The 15629-nt window shown below is 42.1% G+C and overlaps 1 protein-coding gene across 2 annotated transcripts in view; it reads right to left on the reverse strand.

The window, feature by feature from the left end:
• Positions 1–204: 204 nt before the first annotated feature.
• epha7 (eph receptor A7) overlaps positions 205–15629 on the reverse strand; it is a 378611-nt gene continuing 363186 nt past the window's right edge. For both annotated transcript variants that reach the window (XM_085997415.1, XM_085997413.1), the window contains exons 15-18: positions 15255–15404; positions 12326–12519; positions 8736–8891; positions 205–2509 (exon numbers count right to left, since the gene is read on the reverse strand). In XM_085997415.1, coding sequence (XP_085853541.1) covers positions 2395–2509; positions 8736–8891; positions 12326–12519; positions 15255–15404 — 615 coding nt within the window. In that variant the 3' untranslated portion in view covers positions 205–2394. The remainder of the gene's footprint in view (positions 2510–8735; positions 8892–12325; positions 12520–15254; positions 15405–15629) is intronic.

Consider the following 15629-nt stretch of genomic DNA (forward strand, 5'->3'; position numbering starts at 1 on the left):
AAAGTACTTAATTGGCTGTAAAGAGGTTTGGGACGTCCTGAGATCATGAAAGGGCTATATAAATGTAAGTTTCTTTTTTCTTTTGGGTCAGATAATTTATTCAATGGTGATGGTATATAATAACCTGGGCTTTAGAAGGAGAAACAGAGCTAAATAAAAAGTCCATAACATCAAGCCAAATAAAACCACTGGAAATCATGGAGGCACTTTTCAAAAAAATATATTTACAGTCTTTTACAAAGAATTGAAAAATAAGACCATCAGAATAATCACGAAAAAGCTAATGAAATATTTATACACATTCCAAGTTAACAGAATACAACATATTCTGGTGAGAAAAGAAAAGCGTTTTGAAATTATACTGGTCCCTGGCGTTCTGCGGGAGTTCTACCATTCTCCTGTCATAGCTCCAGCAGGACACTGGTGCAACCGGTAAACAGTGCACATGGCCATTCATCTGCACCACTTCCCTGGGAGCGCTGCTGGTCTCCTGCTGGAGTTGCTGCAAGACACCAGTAGAATCCCTGTGCCATTTCAGGACCACTGTTTCTAAATCAAACACAAATAAATAATAGAATGTATAACACCAAAAAAAAGAAAAACACAATTATAAAAACACTGTACATGATCTGAAAAAGTCAGAAAAATGGCATCTCTTCAGATTTTTTTTTAGACAATGTTTGCTAATCTACAACCTTCTTTGGTCCTAAATGTGATTTTTTTATTTTAATTATTATTATGTACAACTGAAAATAAATGAGTTGTCTGTGATTCTCTGTCAGTGAAATAGAAAAATATAGTGCATTTTCAATGTGTACTGAGTTCACTACAGACAGACCTGTGTAAAAAATGACAGTATAAATAAATTACAACTTTTACATAGAAGCGTTCACATCCCACAATGCCAGTAGATGAGACTGGAATTCTGATCTGATTTGTGGGATCTCTCATGATACAATCAAAAGCAACTTAAACAGCTCCACTCTTTGGAATCCTCTGGCAGTCAGTGCCGACCAGGTTACCATCATTTCTGCTATGGTTGAGTACAAATGCAGATGAGAAAAGTCCAAGCGAATAGAAGATTGGATGGGTTGTACCAAATACAGAATTCTGGATTTGAACCTTCTCCCATTATCGTCTGAGAAAAGTGACTTTGTTCAGAGTTCAATAGGCTTGATTACTTCAATCATCTCTAGATTCTTCTGTGGATATGCAGATTGAAGCCACCCTGTATCTTGAACCTTTGGACAGGCTCACATTCACTACATGCTCTGTGTCACCATAGCACATCTGAAACGCAATTACCTAATGTCTGACACACAGTTCCTCAATTCCCTTTGTTGCCATGTCACATTTTACAATTCATGTTTTTGTCTAGTCTAAGGCTGGACAAATCAGGTAAGTAAAGAAAAGATGCCTGCTTTTACCATCCAGTTGACAGTTAACTGCAGTCTCTTGATGTGTTTTCTCCTCATTTTATTGTTAAAATGTTTCCATCATCAATATATTTGCTAAGGTGCCATGCTATTGTATGAGGCCTGGACTACCTATATTGTACTTTAAAAAAAAAATCTGATTTAAAGGACATTACTCCCTTTTTCATAATCCAGCCTCCATATGTTTAGTTTATTGTGAATAAAATCTTAAAGGACAATGGAAGTCTTAGGAACTGGCAAATTCCTTCCCGAAGTCCATGGAAACGGCTTCACTGACACTAAATAATATATGGAAGTTCTTGAGAATACTAATATGTACCAAAAGGGAAAACTTATCAAATTTAAACTACAATGGCTGCTGCCTACATGTACTACAAGTGGCATAGCAGTTTTAAAATCATCAAATAGATAAAATAAATGGGGTAAATAGAGATGGGTTGTGATTAATTAAGAACCCAGGGCAGAGATAACCTTCTTTTGCTTCTACCCAATATTGCAGGTCAGTAATGAGAAGGTGGCTGAACGAACACCATTCAGCAAGCACAAATCTTGAAAACAATTTAATTGATTAACCATAACATGGTGAGTGTCTTTGACAAATATAGTCTACGTAAATTGATATGTACACTTTTAAAAAGCCCAGTAGACAAAAAAGGAGGTTAGAACGCTCAAAGTTTTTCTTTTGTTTTGTTTTTGTGTAAAGTTCTAAATGTTGCAGGTAGTAGGTTCTTCATAATGTGCGTGTTCCAGCCACTCTCATTGTGTACTGTTATACGTTCTCTTTGTTCGTTAGGTGGCTTGGAGGAACATTGTTGCACATCTTCCCTTGAATCTCTGATCCATAACAGGAAGGAACTTAGAAGAATGTTGGTACTGACAGTACTTAGCAGCAGATGGTATCTTTTTCTCCACATTTTAGTAAAGTCTGTTCCCTTTGCACGAAGGGAGGAAAGGTCTGTTACACTTGGATCCCTGTGCCATGCAAGTGCAACATCTGGGCTCTCGTAGTCTGAATGCTGCTGACGATTTTCTTCTGGTGGCCAACCAATGTAATTCCCAAACTCATCACATCCCTGTATAACAGAAAGGCACAGTGATTGAAAACACAAGGTTAACTTGATACAGCAAGTTAAAGCTACATTTACGCAACAGAGCTGTAACATGTAAAAGCCATAAGAAAGTAGGAATGAGAAGTGTTCATTCAGTGCATCCTGCTTGTTCTGTCACTTGGGTCCTCTTTCAGGACCTTCACTGAACATTTAAAAAAAAAATCTCCCTCCTGTGCTCACACCTGTGTCAATTTGAAATTCCCCCAGGCCCTACTGATTCAGGAATCTCCTTCAAAAGATTTACTACACTTAGTGACAAATCTGTGAAGAAGTTGCTCCTTCAGTTACATTTAGCTCATAACTTAATGATGGATCATTGTGATGTGCTATAGTTTCTGTATCTTCGTTTTCCAAAAACTTTCATTCATTTTATTGATTCTCTTCATTATTTTACACTCTCTCCATAATCTATTCTTTCTCAATGAGAGTATGTTTACCTTTTGAATCTGTGTGTACAGCATTATATTTTCCTTTACAACTGCTACTATACATTGCCAAGGCACTGTCAGTGTTTTGTCAACTGTTACTTCCATCAGTTTGTAATCACATTTGCTATTTTTACCACTGACATGCATTGCCTTGCAGTTATCAACATTGAATACATCTGCCATTCACTTTCCAGCAGTTACGTCTCTGCAGGTCACTTTGAATTTCACCCCTTTACTCTGCACATCCTGCTTTCTCAGACAAACTGGTAATATGGATGTAACTGGTAAAAGAGATAAGGGAGAACCAGTGGATGTGGTGTATTTGGACTTTCAGAAGGCTTTCGATAAGGTCCCACATAAGAGATTAGCGTGTAAAGTTAAGGCACATGGGATTGGGGGCAAGGTATTGACTTGGATAGAGAACTAGTTGGCAGACAGAAAGCAAAGAGTTGGAATAAATGGGTCTTTTTCCGAGTGGCAGGCAGTGACTAGTGGGGTACCGCAGGGATCAGTCCTAGGACCCCAGCTATTCACAATATATATTAATGATCTAGACGAGGGAACTAGATGTAATATCTCCAAGTTTGCAGACGACACAAAGCTGGGTGGGCATGTGTGCTGTGAGGAGGATGCCGAGAAACTCCAGTACAATTTGGACAGGTTGGGTGATTGGGCAGAAGCATGGCAGATGCAATATAACATGGATAAATGCGAGGTTATCCACTTTGGTGTCAAAAACAGGAAGGCAGATTATTATCTGAACGGCAATAGATTGGGAGAAGGGGAAGTGCAACGAGACCTGGGTGTCCTTGTGCACCAGTCGCTGAAGGTAAGCATGCAGGTGCAGCAGGCGGTTAAGAAGGCAAATGGTATGTTGGCCTTCGTAGCAAGCGGGTTCGAGTACAGGAACAAGGATGTCCTGCTGCAGTTGTACAGGGCCTTGGTGAGACCACACCTTCAGTATTGTGTGCAGTTTTCGTCGCCTTATCGGAGGAAGGATGTTCTTGCCATGGAGGGAGTGCAGCGAAGATTCACCAGGCTGATACCTGGGATGGCAGGAATGACGTATGAGGAGAGATTGGGTCGATTGGGCTTATACTCGCTGGAGTTTAGAAGAATGAGAGGGGATCTCATTGAAACTTATAAAATTCTAACAGGACTAGACAGACTGAATGCAGGAAGGATGTTCCTGACGGTCGGGGAGTCCAGAACCAGGGGTCACAGTCTAAGGATAAGGGGTAAGCCATTTAGGACTGAGATGAGGAGGAATTTCTTCACCCAGAGAGTGGTGAACCTGTGGAATTCTCTACCACAGAAGGCAGTGGAGGCCAATTCATTAAATATATACAAGAAGGAGTTAGATATATTTCTTAAGGCTAAAGAGATCAAGGGATATGGGGAGAAAGCAGGGACAGGGTACTGGATTTGGATGATCAGCCATGATCTTGTTGAATGGCGGAGCAGGCTCGAGGGGCCGAATGGCCTACTCCTGCTCCTATCTTCTATGTATCTATGTATCTCCAAACATAAGATTTTAATTATAATGCCCTCACTGAGGTCACTTATAAATATTATGAACAGCAGTGATCTCCAACAGTCAATCCCTGGGGTATTCCAAAGACCACAGCTGCCCAATCAGAAGTGTCGCTATTAATAACTGCTCCCATTATCCATACAGTTCATTATCAAATTTACAACATCCTCACTTTTATTGGAGCCATAAGATTCTTCAGAAGGACTTCATCAAATGCTTGTTGAAAGTCAAGGTATGCAAGGGTAAATTTTCCATTTTGGCATTCTTTGCAGGTATCTGCACACATCGGGAAATTGCGCACACACTGTCTATGATTTAATGGATGGGAAATGATGAGCTGTGTGTGCACAATTCCCCTCTACATGCTCCCAGCAAGCACAGTTCTGCATCAGAAGCACTGAAACAGAGAATTTACCCTACAATGTCCTCCTCATATCTATTATCAATGTTAGACATGACCTGCTCACATTGATTTGGAGTTACTGCCTTTACTCTTAGTAAATAAACTATAATTGCTTCCTTTAGAATAGGCTCGAATATTTTTCCTATCAGGCTTCTATTTTGCAGGATCTTGTTTCTGAGCTTTTTATCAAGACTACAACTGGCTGTTTTTTTCATTCATTGAGAACAACCCCATTGAGCAGTGAAGATTTGTTGCCATAGCTCCCTCTACTTCTACCCTTAATTCTATAAGTATTCTATTTGGTCCTGGTGTCTTATGAAAATTTAAGTACTCCATTTTTAATGACTGTTCATTACTGGTGTCTAGTTTCATCGTGAACTCAGATGTTATCTAAATGCTGGAATGGAATACCAACACAGTTTTCTACAGTGATAACTCTTAATGAATGTATTGTACATATTTTTCCATACTGTTCACACCCTCTGCTAAGTCCCTTGTCTAATCTGCAATGGTATACATTCCCCCATGATAGATCAGTGGGAAAATGCACCATGTGGTATGGTAGTGAGCAGAATTGATAGACCCAAGAGATCCCAGGTTTAATCTTTTATCTGTGTTCAGTTAGCAGACAACTGAAGTGCTACCAAATGACTTCAGTGTCACAAAGCTAGGGAAGACATAATTTGGTTAGTGTTTCCACGCCTGATTATTATCTAGCAGTCTCTGTTGGAAGATTGCATGGTCAGATGATAGATAAGGATAGGGTTCAGCTTGGCTCTAATGGCCAAACAGCTTGTCGACGCTCACTATATAAAGCCTCGTACTTGAAGTGAAGCCATTTGGGCAAGATATAAAAGAACTCCTGATGCTTATGGAAAGAATAGGCAAATAAACTGGAGGGAAAGGAAAGTTGGAAGAGGAAAAAAGGCACAAAGATATGCAGGGGATTATGACTAATCATAACATTAACTCTAATGGGTTTGAACAGGGTAAAGGCATTATAAAGCTTCTGTATGCAAAAGCAGCAAAAGGCACTGAACGGAATGTCTTCTGAAGTACAAACCATTGACGTATGATAAAGAGTTTAATAAAGTTGAGGGGGATAAACCCGGCAACTACAGGCCAGTCAGCCTAATGTCAGCGGTGGGGAAACTTTTAGAGACAATAATCCGGGATAAAATTAATTGGCATTTGGAAAAGTATGGGCTAATAAATGAAAGTCAGCATGGATTTGTTAAAGGCAAATCATGTTTGACTAACTTGATCAAGTTCTTTGATGAAGTAACGGAAAGGGTTGATGAGGGTAGTGCGGTTGATGTTGTGTATATGGACTTTCAAAAGGCGTTTGACAAAGTACCACATAATAGACTTGTTAGCAAAATTGCAGCCCATGGGATTAAAGGGACAGTGGCAGCATGGATACAACATTCGCTAAGCAACATAAAGCAGAGAGTAGTGGTGAATGGTTGTTTTTCAGACTAGAGGGAAGTATACAGTAGTGTTCCCCAGGGGTCAGTATTGGGACCACTGCTCTTTTTGATATATATTAATTGCCTGAACTTGGGTATACAGGACATAATTTCAAAGTTTGCAGATGATACGAAACTCAAACGTAGTAAACAATAAGGAGGCTAGTAACAGACCTCAGGAGGGCATAGACAGACTTATAAAATGGTTAGACACATGGCAGATGAAATTTAACGCAGAGAAGTGTGAAGTGATACATTTTGGTAAGAAGAATGAGGAGAAGCAATATAAACTAAATGGTACAATTTATAGGGGGTGCAGGAACAGAGAGACCCGGGGGTGTATGTACACAAATCTTTGAAGGTGGCAGGACAAGTTGAGAAAGCTGTTAAAAAAGCATATGGAATCCTTGGCTTTGTTGATAGAGGAATAGAGTACAAAAGCAACAAAGTTATGCTAAACTTTTCTAAAACACTGGTTAGGTCTCAGCTGGAGTACTGTGTTCAATTCTGAGTACCACACTTTAGGAAGGATGTCAAGGCCTTAGCGAGGGCGCAGAAGAGATTTACTAGAATGGCACCAGGGATGAGGGACTTTAGTTATGTGGAGAGACTGGAGAAGCTGGGGTTGTTCTCCTTAGAACAGAGAAGGTTAAGAGATTTGATAGAGGTGTTCAAAATCATGAATGGTTTTGTTAAGAGTAAATCAGGAGAAGCTGTTTCCAGTGGCAGAAGGGTCGGTAACCAGAGGACACAGATTTAAGGTGATTGGCAAAAGAACCAGAGGTGAAAATAGGAAACCTTTTTTTTTTTACACAGCGAGTTGTTGTGATCTGGAATGCACTGCCTGAAAGGGAGGTGGAAGCAGATTCAACAGTAACATTCGAAAGAGAATTGGATAAATACTTGAAAGGAAAAAATTGCAGTGCTGTGGGGAAAGAGAGGAGTGGGATTAATTGGATAGCTCTAGCAAAGAGCTGGCACAGGCACAATGGGCCGATTGGCCTCCTTCTGTGCTGTATCATTCTATGATATACTTTAATGGAACCTTGCAAAATTTCTGAATAGTGAAGAGCAAAGAGAAGAGCTAAGGAAAGGGAAAACTAGTCGCAATGTGATGAGGCGTATATTTTCCTCTACATCATGTTCAATGTAATATATTAGTTCAATAATAGGTAGTAAAGTATTATATTAATTTGTATATTTAATTTAATATTTTTATGATTATCTTTAGCTCCTGTGTATTTATTCATCATGTCATTCATTGTATGCAGTAAGCTTTTGTATATTTTTACTAATTTACACATCTGCACTTTACATGACAGCTGTGGCGTTGCAACATTTGTGGTAAAAACATAAGAAACAATTTAGAGGACAAAATTCTGCAGGAATTCATTGCAAAATATATGTCATAGCTCAGTACCCTTATCCAACTGACTCTCCAAGCCTCTGCCTAAAGGGACAGTTGAGCTATTATAAAGGACACCATTTTGATTTTGGTAAATCTTTCTCTTAAAGCTTTCTTTTTAATCAGATTCAAATCACAAGATACAGGATTTTTTTTTAAATAAACAAATTATAGCCAAAATCAAATTACACTTTATTGCACGGGATTCTTACGTCTTTTGGGACTGCACACTGCAATCCCATCTTTTTCTCTAAAAATGGAAAATTAATAACCTTGCCTGTAATTATTGCCACAGTCTATTGTGAGTGAATAAAGCAAATACTGTTTTTACCACAAGGGATTCCACACTTTTTGTTTGGCCCTTTTTCCCTCCCACATGGCAGCTGTCCTTCATTCTGCCAGCGCAATTCACACCTCATCTAGAACCATCCTTTGTTCCTTAACCTGTCCCATTACCACCTCCTCTTACCTTGAATACCTCTTAATGTGTCTCAATGTCTCTTAATCGCTCTTGCTTTCTATCCTATCACTGACTTTCCCTTTTGTTCTTTCATCCCCTCAACTTGCTTTCCATTTCCTGCTTTTTTCCAGTTCTGACGAAGGGTCATCGACCTGAAACGTTAACTCTGTTTCTCTCTCCATGGATGCTGCCCTGGCCTGCTGAGTTTTTCTAGCATTTTCTGTTGTTATTTCGGATTTCCAGCATCCGCAGTATTTTGCTATCGTACCAGGATTTTTACTGGTGTTTTATGATTACATCCATCCATTTTTCTGTAAAGATTGAAAACCAGTGGCCTTGATATGGCCCCAAATTATATGATATTTCCAAATTAACTATTGGATGAAAAACGATCAGCTTCATTTTTGCCCTTTTGTGGTACAAACAGTAATAGTGTACCATAAACATCAGTCTGCTTCAGCTTGCTTTTAATTGCTCGGCATTAAACTCACTCGATGGTCATCCTGGCCACAGATTCCAGTGTGCTATACCCTGCAGCTGTGAAGTTATCTTTGTACCGCTCCATCTTGATGGCCTCTAGCCAGTCACCTACACAGCGGAAGGATGTGAAGTCAGGCGTGTTCTGATCTAGAAGAGGATTGATTGGCCTGTATGGGGGGAGGGGAGGCAATTAACATAGATAAACACACCTAAAATACATCCATTATTGTACTCATCAAGTAGTTCACACAGTCACGTAATAAAATGTTGGCACATTACAAATGGACTAATTTGCATAATTATGAATATTAATTCAATTTGCAGCCAACATTAAAACCCTCCAAAATATAGCCCTTTGATGGATCAATTTGTCAATGTACGGCCAGGTGTGCTAGCGAGCCACAGTGACTAGGATGGTCTCAATTTAATCCTTGATCTGTGCTGAGCAAGCTGATATCAATAGGGAGGCTACAATTAGCCACAGCCAGGGTTCTTGCTCCTGAGCACTACCCAGTAACCTGTGCTGCAGAGTGCCTGTATCTGGCTGTCAGGTGAGGACAAGATTGGGCTCGATTTTGGTGTCCCTCGCAGCTGCATTCCCTGCTGATACTCATTAGCGACATAAGATGAGTGACTATTGAGACGTGCTGAAAGACTGCTGGTTATGCACTCCATCACAAAAAGGGAGAACATTGGAGGAAAAAAAATCCTCCAAAATACATAAAATCCTACATTAATATGATTAAAAATTTCCATATCAATAAATGAATCAATGCTGCTTTGACAAAAGCAATGCCACCCCATGTTGCGACTTTGTAAAATAAAAATTAGTGGCATTCTTGAAAAAAACTGCATAAAGAAACTGAAGAGCAATAGTCAGCACACATTTGCATATTAATCATCTGTTACTGACACCGCAGGCAAAATTATGATCATTAGGTATGTTAGCAATGGTGTCCTCAACACATAAGTCCTGATTGGGATGGCAGGAATGACGTATGCGGAGAGATTGGGTCGATTGGGCTTATACTCGCTGGAGTTTAGAAGAATGAGAGGGGATCTCATTGAAACTTATAAAATTCTAACAGGACTGGACAGACTAGATGCAGGAAGGATGTTCCCGATGGTCGGGGAGTCCAGAACCAGGGGTCACAGTCTAAGGATAAGGGGTAAGCCATTTAGGACAGAAATGAGGAGGAATTTCTTCACCCAGAGAGTGGTGAACCTGTGGAATTCTCTACCACTCAAGGCAGTTGATGCCAATTCATTAAATATATTCAAGAAGGAGTTGGATATATTTCTTAAAGCTAAAGGGATCAAGGGATATGGGGAGAAGGCAGGGACAGGGTACTGAGTTTGGATGATCAGCCATGATTTCTTTGAATGGCGGAGTAGGCTCGAGGGGCTGAATGGCCTACACCTGCTCCTATCTTCTATGTTTGTATGATTTTAACCTAACTGCTGCCCCACCCCCCCGCCACCACCATCACCAGCCCCGGCAGAAATGGGGAGAGTTTGGGTCATACTTCAATGGAGAACAAAATCAGGTGAAATGAGGTATAAAATGGGCCTCTGACCCGAGCCCTTCCCATTTTCTTTCCCACCGGGCAGGTTAGGTAATAATCGGGGTGGAAAGTTTCACTGCTTCTGAAAAATTATACAACACTCGGAATGAACAGAGCCCCTGGTACCAGGAAATGATTTATTACCGAACATGTACTGAGGCAGCATTGTCACCTTTTTAATTGGCTTTAAAAATATTGGTATAGAAATGCATCATTGCCCGATTTCAGGGGCAAAGGCGGTGATGTGGTCGTAATGCGAGCCCGAACCGGGAGGCCTGAGGCCGGCTGAGATTGGGCCTTGGGCCTCAGCTCAATAATCTGGGTGAGCTGCTGGTGCCTGCCGCACCTTCACAGGCAGCTCGCCCTTCTGCAGGAACAGAATTTGGGACGCCTGCCTTGTTAGCAGCTGCCTGAGGTAAGGGCCGGGGGAAAGGAAGGACAGCAGGAAAGGGACCAATTGCGGCTGGCAGTGGCCCTTGGTCAGGAGTGCTGTGGAGCTGGGAGGAGCACACCCGCTCCTGACTCCGCATCAACATTTAAAAATGTTTTTAAACTTACCTTTTTGGTGGCGACCACTTGCTATGCTGCATCCATGCTCGGTGCCTGCTCCGCTCATGGCAGCCCAATTTATCAAAGGGGTCCTAGAACAGGTGGTAGGCCCCTCATTAGATTAGGCAAGGGGCTTAATGCCTTTTTAAACAGCTGCCCCAGATGCCTGAAAAATGGCCCCACCCAATATCTGGTCAGAATTCTTTCAGGTATACTTGGGGTGCAGAACGTTGCTCCCTGACATAGGGCAGGATTTTCATTGGGCCGTGGAGACGGGATTGGAGACGGGTGGGGGGTTAAAATCCTGAAATCGGGGGGCACAAACCCATCCTGCCCCCAACCCGCCTCCATGCCAGTTTCAATGGAGGCGGGTACCCGACCCGCATTGGGACCCGCCTCCCCGAGGCAGGAAGGGGATTAGTGCCAATTAACTGCCTGTTAACAGGTAGTTAACAGGCAGTTTTTAGCCTAATCCCTATTTTCAGCCCTGAAGTGTGGGATTCCCAATGGCTTCAAACCACGCCAAGTTAGCGAGGCGGGCCGTTCGGGATGAAGGGCTTGGAGGGGTCGAGATGTCCGGTGTTCAGGTGAGTGATGGGTGCATGAGTGCAGAGTTAAGTGTGTTTAAAGAAGTTGTACTTACATGTACTTACCTTTACAGCCTTCCTTCCTTCAGGTCTCGGGAGTCCCTCATCTCACCGGCACAGAAAGCAGAATGGCCGTGATCTATCAAAAGTTCCAGCATTCTGCTTTCTGCTCTGGAGAGATCTCTAAATCATCCTGAGAGGAAGGAATTAACTTGGAGTACAGATTGTCAGTGTTTGACAGCTTCAAACAACTGTCGAACGCTGATATTTCATCTGTCAGAAGGTCCTGACAGATGAAATATCAATCTGCGACATCATCTGTTGCCGGGTGGCCCTTAATTGGCCTGCTGAGCCCGCTGGGCAGGCTCAACAAGGTCAATCAAGTCAAAATCGCGTGGGTTGGCTAGAACTCAATGGAGGCGGGACTACAACCCCGAAAGTTGTAGTCCCGCCTCCTACCCGACTCCTCAATGAAAATCCAGCCCATTGTTTCTCATTGCGTCAGTTTAACGCTGATAAAACAGACATAACGAGATCCAATTTCGAGGCCACTATCTGAGTTACTGAGGAGAAAGCCTCCTTAACACACCACACAACACTGCAATGTCAGGGTTGTTTTTAACATTTTCACTAATACAAGAGTAAGACTCCTCCAGTCTCCTCGCTCCCTTTTACTGCCAGCATTTACACAGTAAGCGTGTTATCATGTTGACAGCTTCAGCTTGCAATGGCCGAAAGCTTGTATGCCACTGCTCGGGGTGTTCTATCAACGATACATTAATACCTTGGTAATCATAGATATAACTCATTTAATGAAGATCAGCAGTGAAATTAGTTTCTCTGTCCCTCTCGTTACTTGGGAGTCCAGTAAAACAAATTCACGATCAAGTCTTTCCTCACCTACTGCAGGTACCCAGGGGAACCTTCAGGCTGTTTGGATTACGGATCATTTTGTCTAGGATCCCAACTATCTGATCAAACTTGGGTCTCTCACTGCGTTCCTGCTGCCAGCAGTCGAGCATCAGTTGGTGAAGGCCAGGTGGACAGTCCATGGGAGCAGGGAGACGATAACCCTCCTCAATAGCCTTTATGACCTAAACAGTGAAAAAAAAGACGTATAGAGGGAAGTGAATTAATGTACGAGTAAAGCAAACCCCCTCCAACACTCTAATAGAATTTACAGATAGCATAAAGAAAATCCACACTGCACTTCCAAGATGCTTTACATAACATGTCAGGATTAAGATACGATGAGTGCAGGAGCTTTCTGTTTCTTTTTGGAAAGAACCCTTGTGCATTCTTACTTTGCTGGCTAATAGCAGCAGATACAGTGATCTAAAATAACAGGCCACAGGACAGGACTGGCAGAGATCACTGCTATTCCATCAAGGAGATCACATTGACTCCCGGGTGTCTGATTTTTAAGTATTGCATTCATTCAGAGAAAGATTATGGACACAGCCATATTAAAATCAACCTTGTGAGTAAAACAGGCCTCATTTCAAGAGGAAGGCAGCCTACCAGATTGACCTTGAAGTTACCTAACATTTTTGTCAGGCCAACCTAGCAACAAAGTATGGAAGAGAGGTGTCAGAGAATGAAACTTCCCACTTCACCAGCTCTGACTAGGGAATGGAAATTTCTTTTCTGCTGCTGCTTTGCTAAGTATCTGTTTTCCCCTTTTTGACAGTCTGAGGTACCTTTAATATCAAGAGCTGTCACACAGTAACACACAGGCACCGTTACGTTTAAATTGGGATCCCTGGAGAGCAGCACTCAAACGGAGACCCATGCCCATCTTCGCTATCCTGAACCACTTCAAATCAAGGTCCACTGGAGGCCACTTTTTTAACGTAGATTTGCAGTTTGTGTGTATGCGGCATTGTTGCGGCTCAAGGTGTACAAGGGGGGGGGGGAGCAGGCCGATGTTATCCAGCTGAATATGTTGAAGAAGAGTTTGAGGCAGGTGATGACAGGATTCAACTGTAGGCCATGCTGAGGATGTTGACATGTCCATGGACGGCTGCGGGACACTCTGCTTGGGGTCCAAGGTAAGTGAGACAGCCTCTCCTTAACTCTCTGCTCCTCAAACACAAAGCTTCACTCATCCATTTCCTCACCAAAGAAGAATGGTGGGCTTTGGGAAACTGCACACAAGCAATCACAAGTGGTTTCTGGAATACTCTTATCCAAACAAATCCTAAACAATCAGGGAACAAAATGGATGTTTTGTGTGGTTGCTTTTACTGGAACGAGGGAAGGATTACATTAGGCAACTAAAGTATCTCTGGGGAAAAATAGGATTCTAGGAAAAGGAACAGTGACTACATACCAGAGTGCAACACTAAATACCAACACTTTTTGAAAAAACTTGCTCAAATTTATAATAATTTAAATTCCTGAAGCAATACACACATATTATAATCAGGTACCTGATTAAACCCTAATGTGACACAATTCCCTGCATCATTCCATATTTGAGGCACACGCCAAACGACAGCTCCTTCAAATCTCGCCCCCATTAAACTGGGTTTCCTTGCACCCTGTGCTGCTTTTCCGCATAATACTTAGAACTCTAAATCAACCAGCATATGTATTTCAGGCGTCTGCCATCTTGACCAAAGCACATTTAGGCACTTTGACATATTGATCGAAAGGGCTGGAACTGGCCTAGAATTGACAATGAGGGGCCAAATTTCCAGGAGAACTGCTCAGAAATAGTTTGGGCATAAAGTGGGATTTCCCACTCAGTCTTGTAAGGGACAAAACCTCTGGCCACCCCTAACAAGACCAGTGACACAGAGGGGTTAGGGTCTCCGAAGTTGCGGGTTCTTACTTCCTTGTCTACGTCTGGAGGCTGGTATGTTCAGTGAGATGAGGCTTACTGGCTTCCAGAAGACTGCAAGTGGGCCCCCACTGGGGGGAGGATAGGTCAGGGAAGTTCAAGTATTGCCCCCCTTTGTAAGGGGGTTCAGTATCGTGTCTCTGGAGGAGAACTTGGCACCTCCTCGGATAGCCGGCAGCGCGGGGCAGGTGGCGCAAGATAACCCCATAGGGGCATGGGCACCGGGCGCCCATACAAGTTAGATGCGCTCCCTTTAACTCCACACACTCTGGCAAGGTTACTGCTGGAGGGCACCGGTGGACATGTGACATGTTCCTGGTGTAACTGCAGTGATTGCATCCCGTGTATTTTCAGGCCCCGGGAGTTTGAGAGGTCAATACCCGAGATGTCTAATCTGATGGCAGCTCTCAAGAGCCACAAAAATTTGGATCTGCATAGTCTTCGGGTTTCTGGAGATCAGCAGCGATATGGCCATGAGTGCTGGTAGTGAGAAAATTGTGTGCCTGCTGTTGATTGTTCTCTCTTAAGGTAGAGGTGCTTACTGTGCTACACAAAGACTTCTCATCTGGATTTTTGTCAGCGTTTCAGAACATGTCTTTCATGTCTGTCATTTCAATCAACAGAGCTAACAAATCATGAGATGACTTGCATTTACAATGAGAAATAATTCAATTATTTTTAGAGTGTGGGCTGCATTGAATTAATTCCATTTTTTTTCCTTTAGCAAAGACTAATCGAGGGCCTGACATATGTTTGGAATCTGTTTACACAAGTGAATACATTGATTAAAAATCATCTTGATAGAAGTACATCTCTCCTCCCTAGATGATTTCCTCTCTCAAGTTTGTAGCGCTCAGTATCTATAACAATTATCCTGCATTGAAATTGTAGATTGTCAACCAGTGGTTCAATAAGAACCTGATTTCAATGCACACAAAATAAGTGCAGTGCTAAGTGATCCATCAGTTATAAAGAGCAACTTACATCCTGATTGGACATATCCCAGTATGGTCGCTCTCCATAGGACATTACTTCCCACATTACTATACCATAGCTCCACACGTCGCTAGCTGATGTAAACTTGCGGTACTGTATGGCTTCAGGAGCAGTCCACCGTACTGGAATTTTACCACCCTATGAGGACAAAGAACATACCATCAAAGGTTGCCACAGTTCAATTTTAAAACTGTTTTGAATTAGTGACCTTACAATGCCACCATTATCAGGATTATTGCATTTAGGTACAATTGGGTATTAACTGAGATGGTAATGCATAACTGCGCCCAAATCCAGAATTCAAGTTCTGTTTTTTGCAATACTTCTAAGGTTTCAATGAGGCAAGATACATACAAAGTGATT

The sequence above is a fragment of the Somniosus microcephalus genome, chromosome 9, assembly GCF_052327205.1.
Source record: "Somniosus microcephalus isolate GS21.2 chromosome 9, FLI_Smic_1.0, whole genome shotgun sequence".
Classification (NCBI taxonomy): Eukaryota; Metazoa; Chordata; class Chondrichthyes; order Squaliformes; family Somniosidae; genus Somniosus; species Somniosus microcephalus.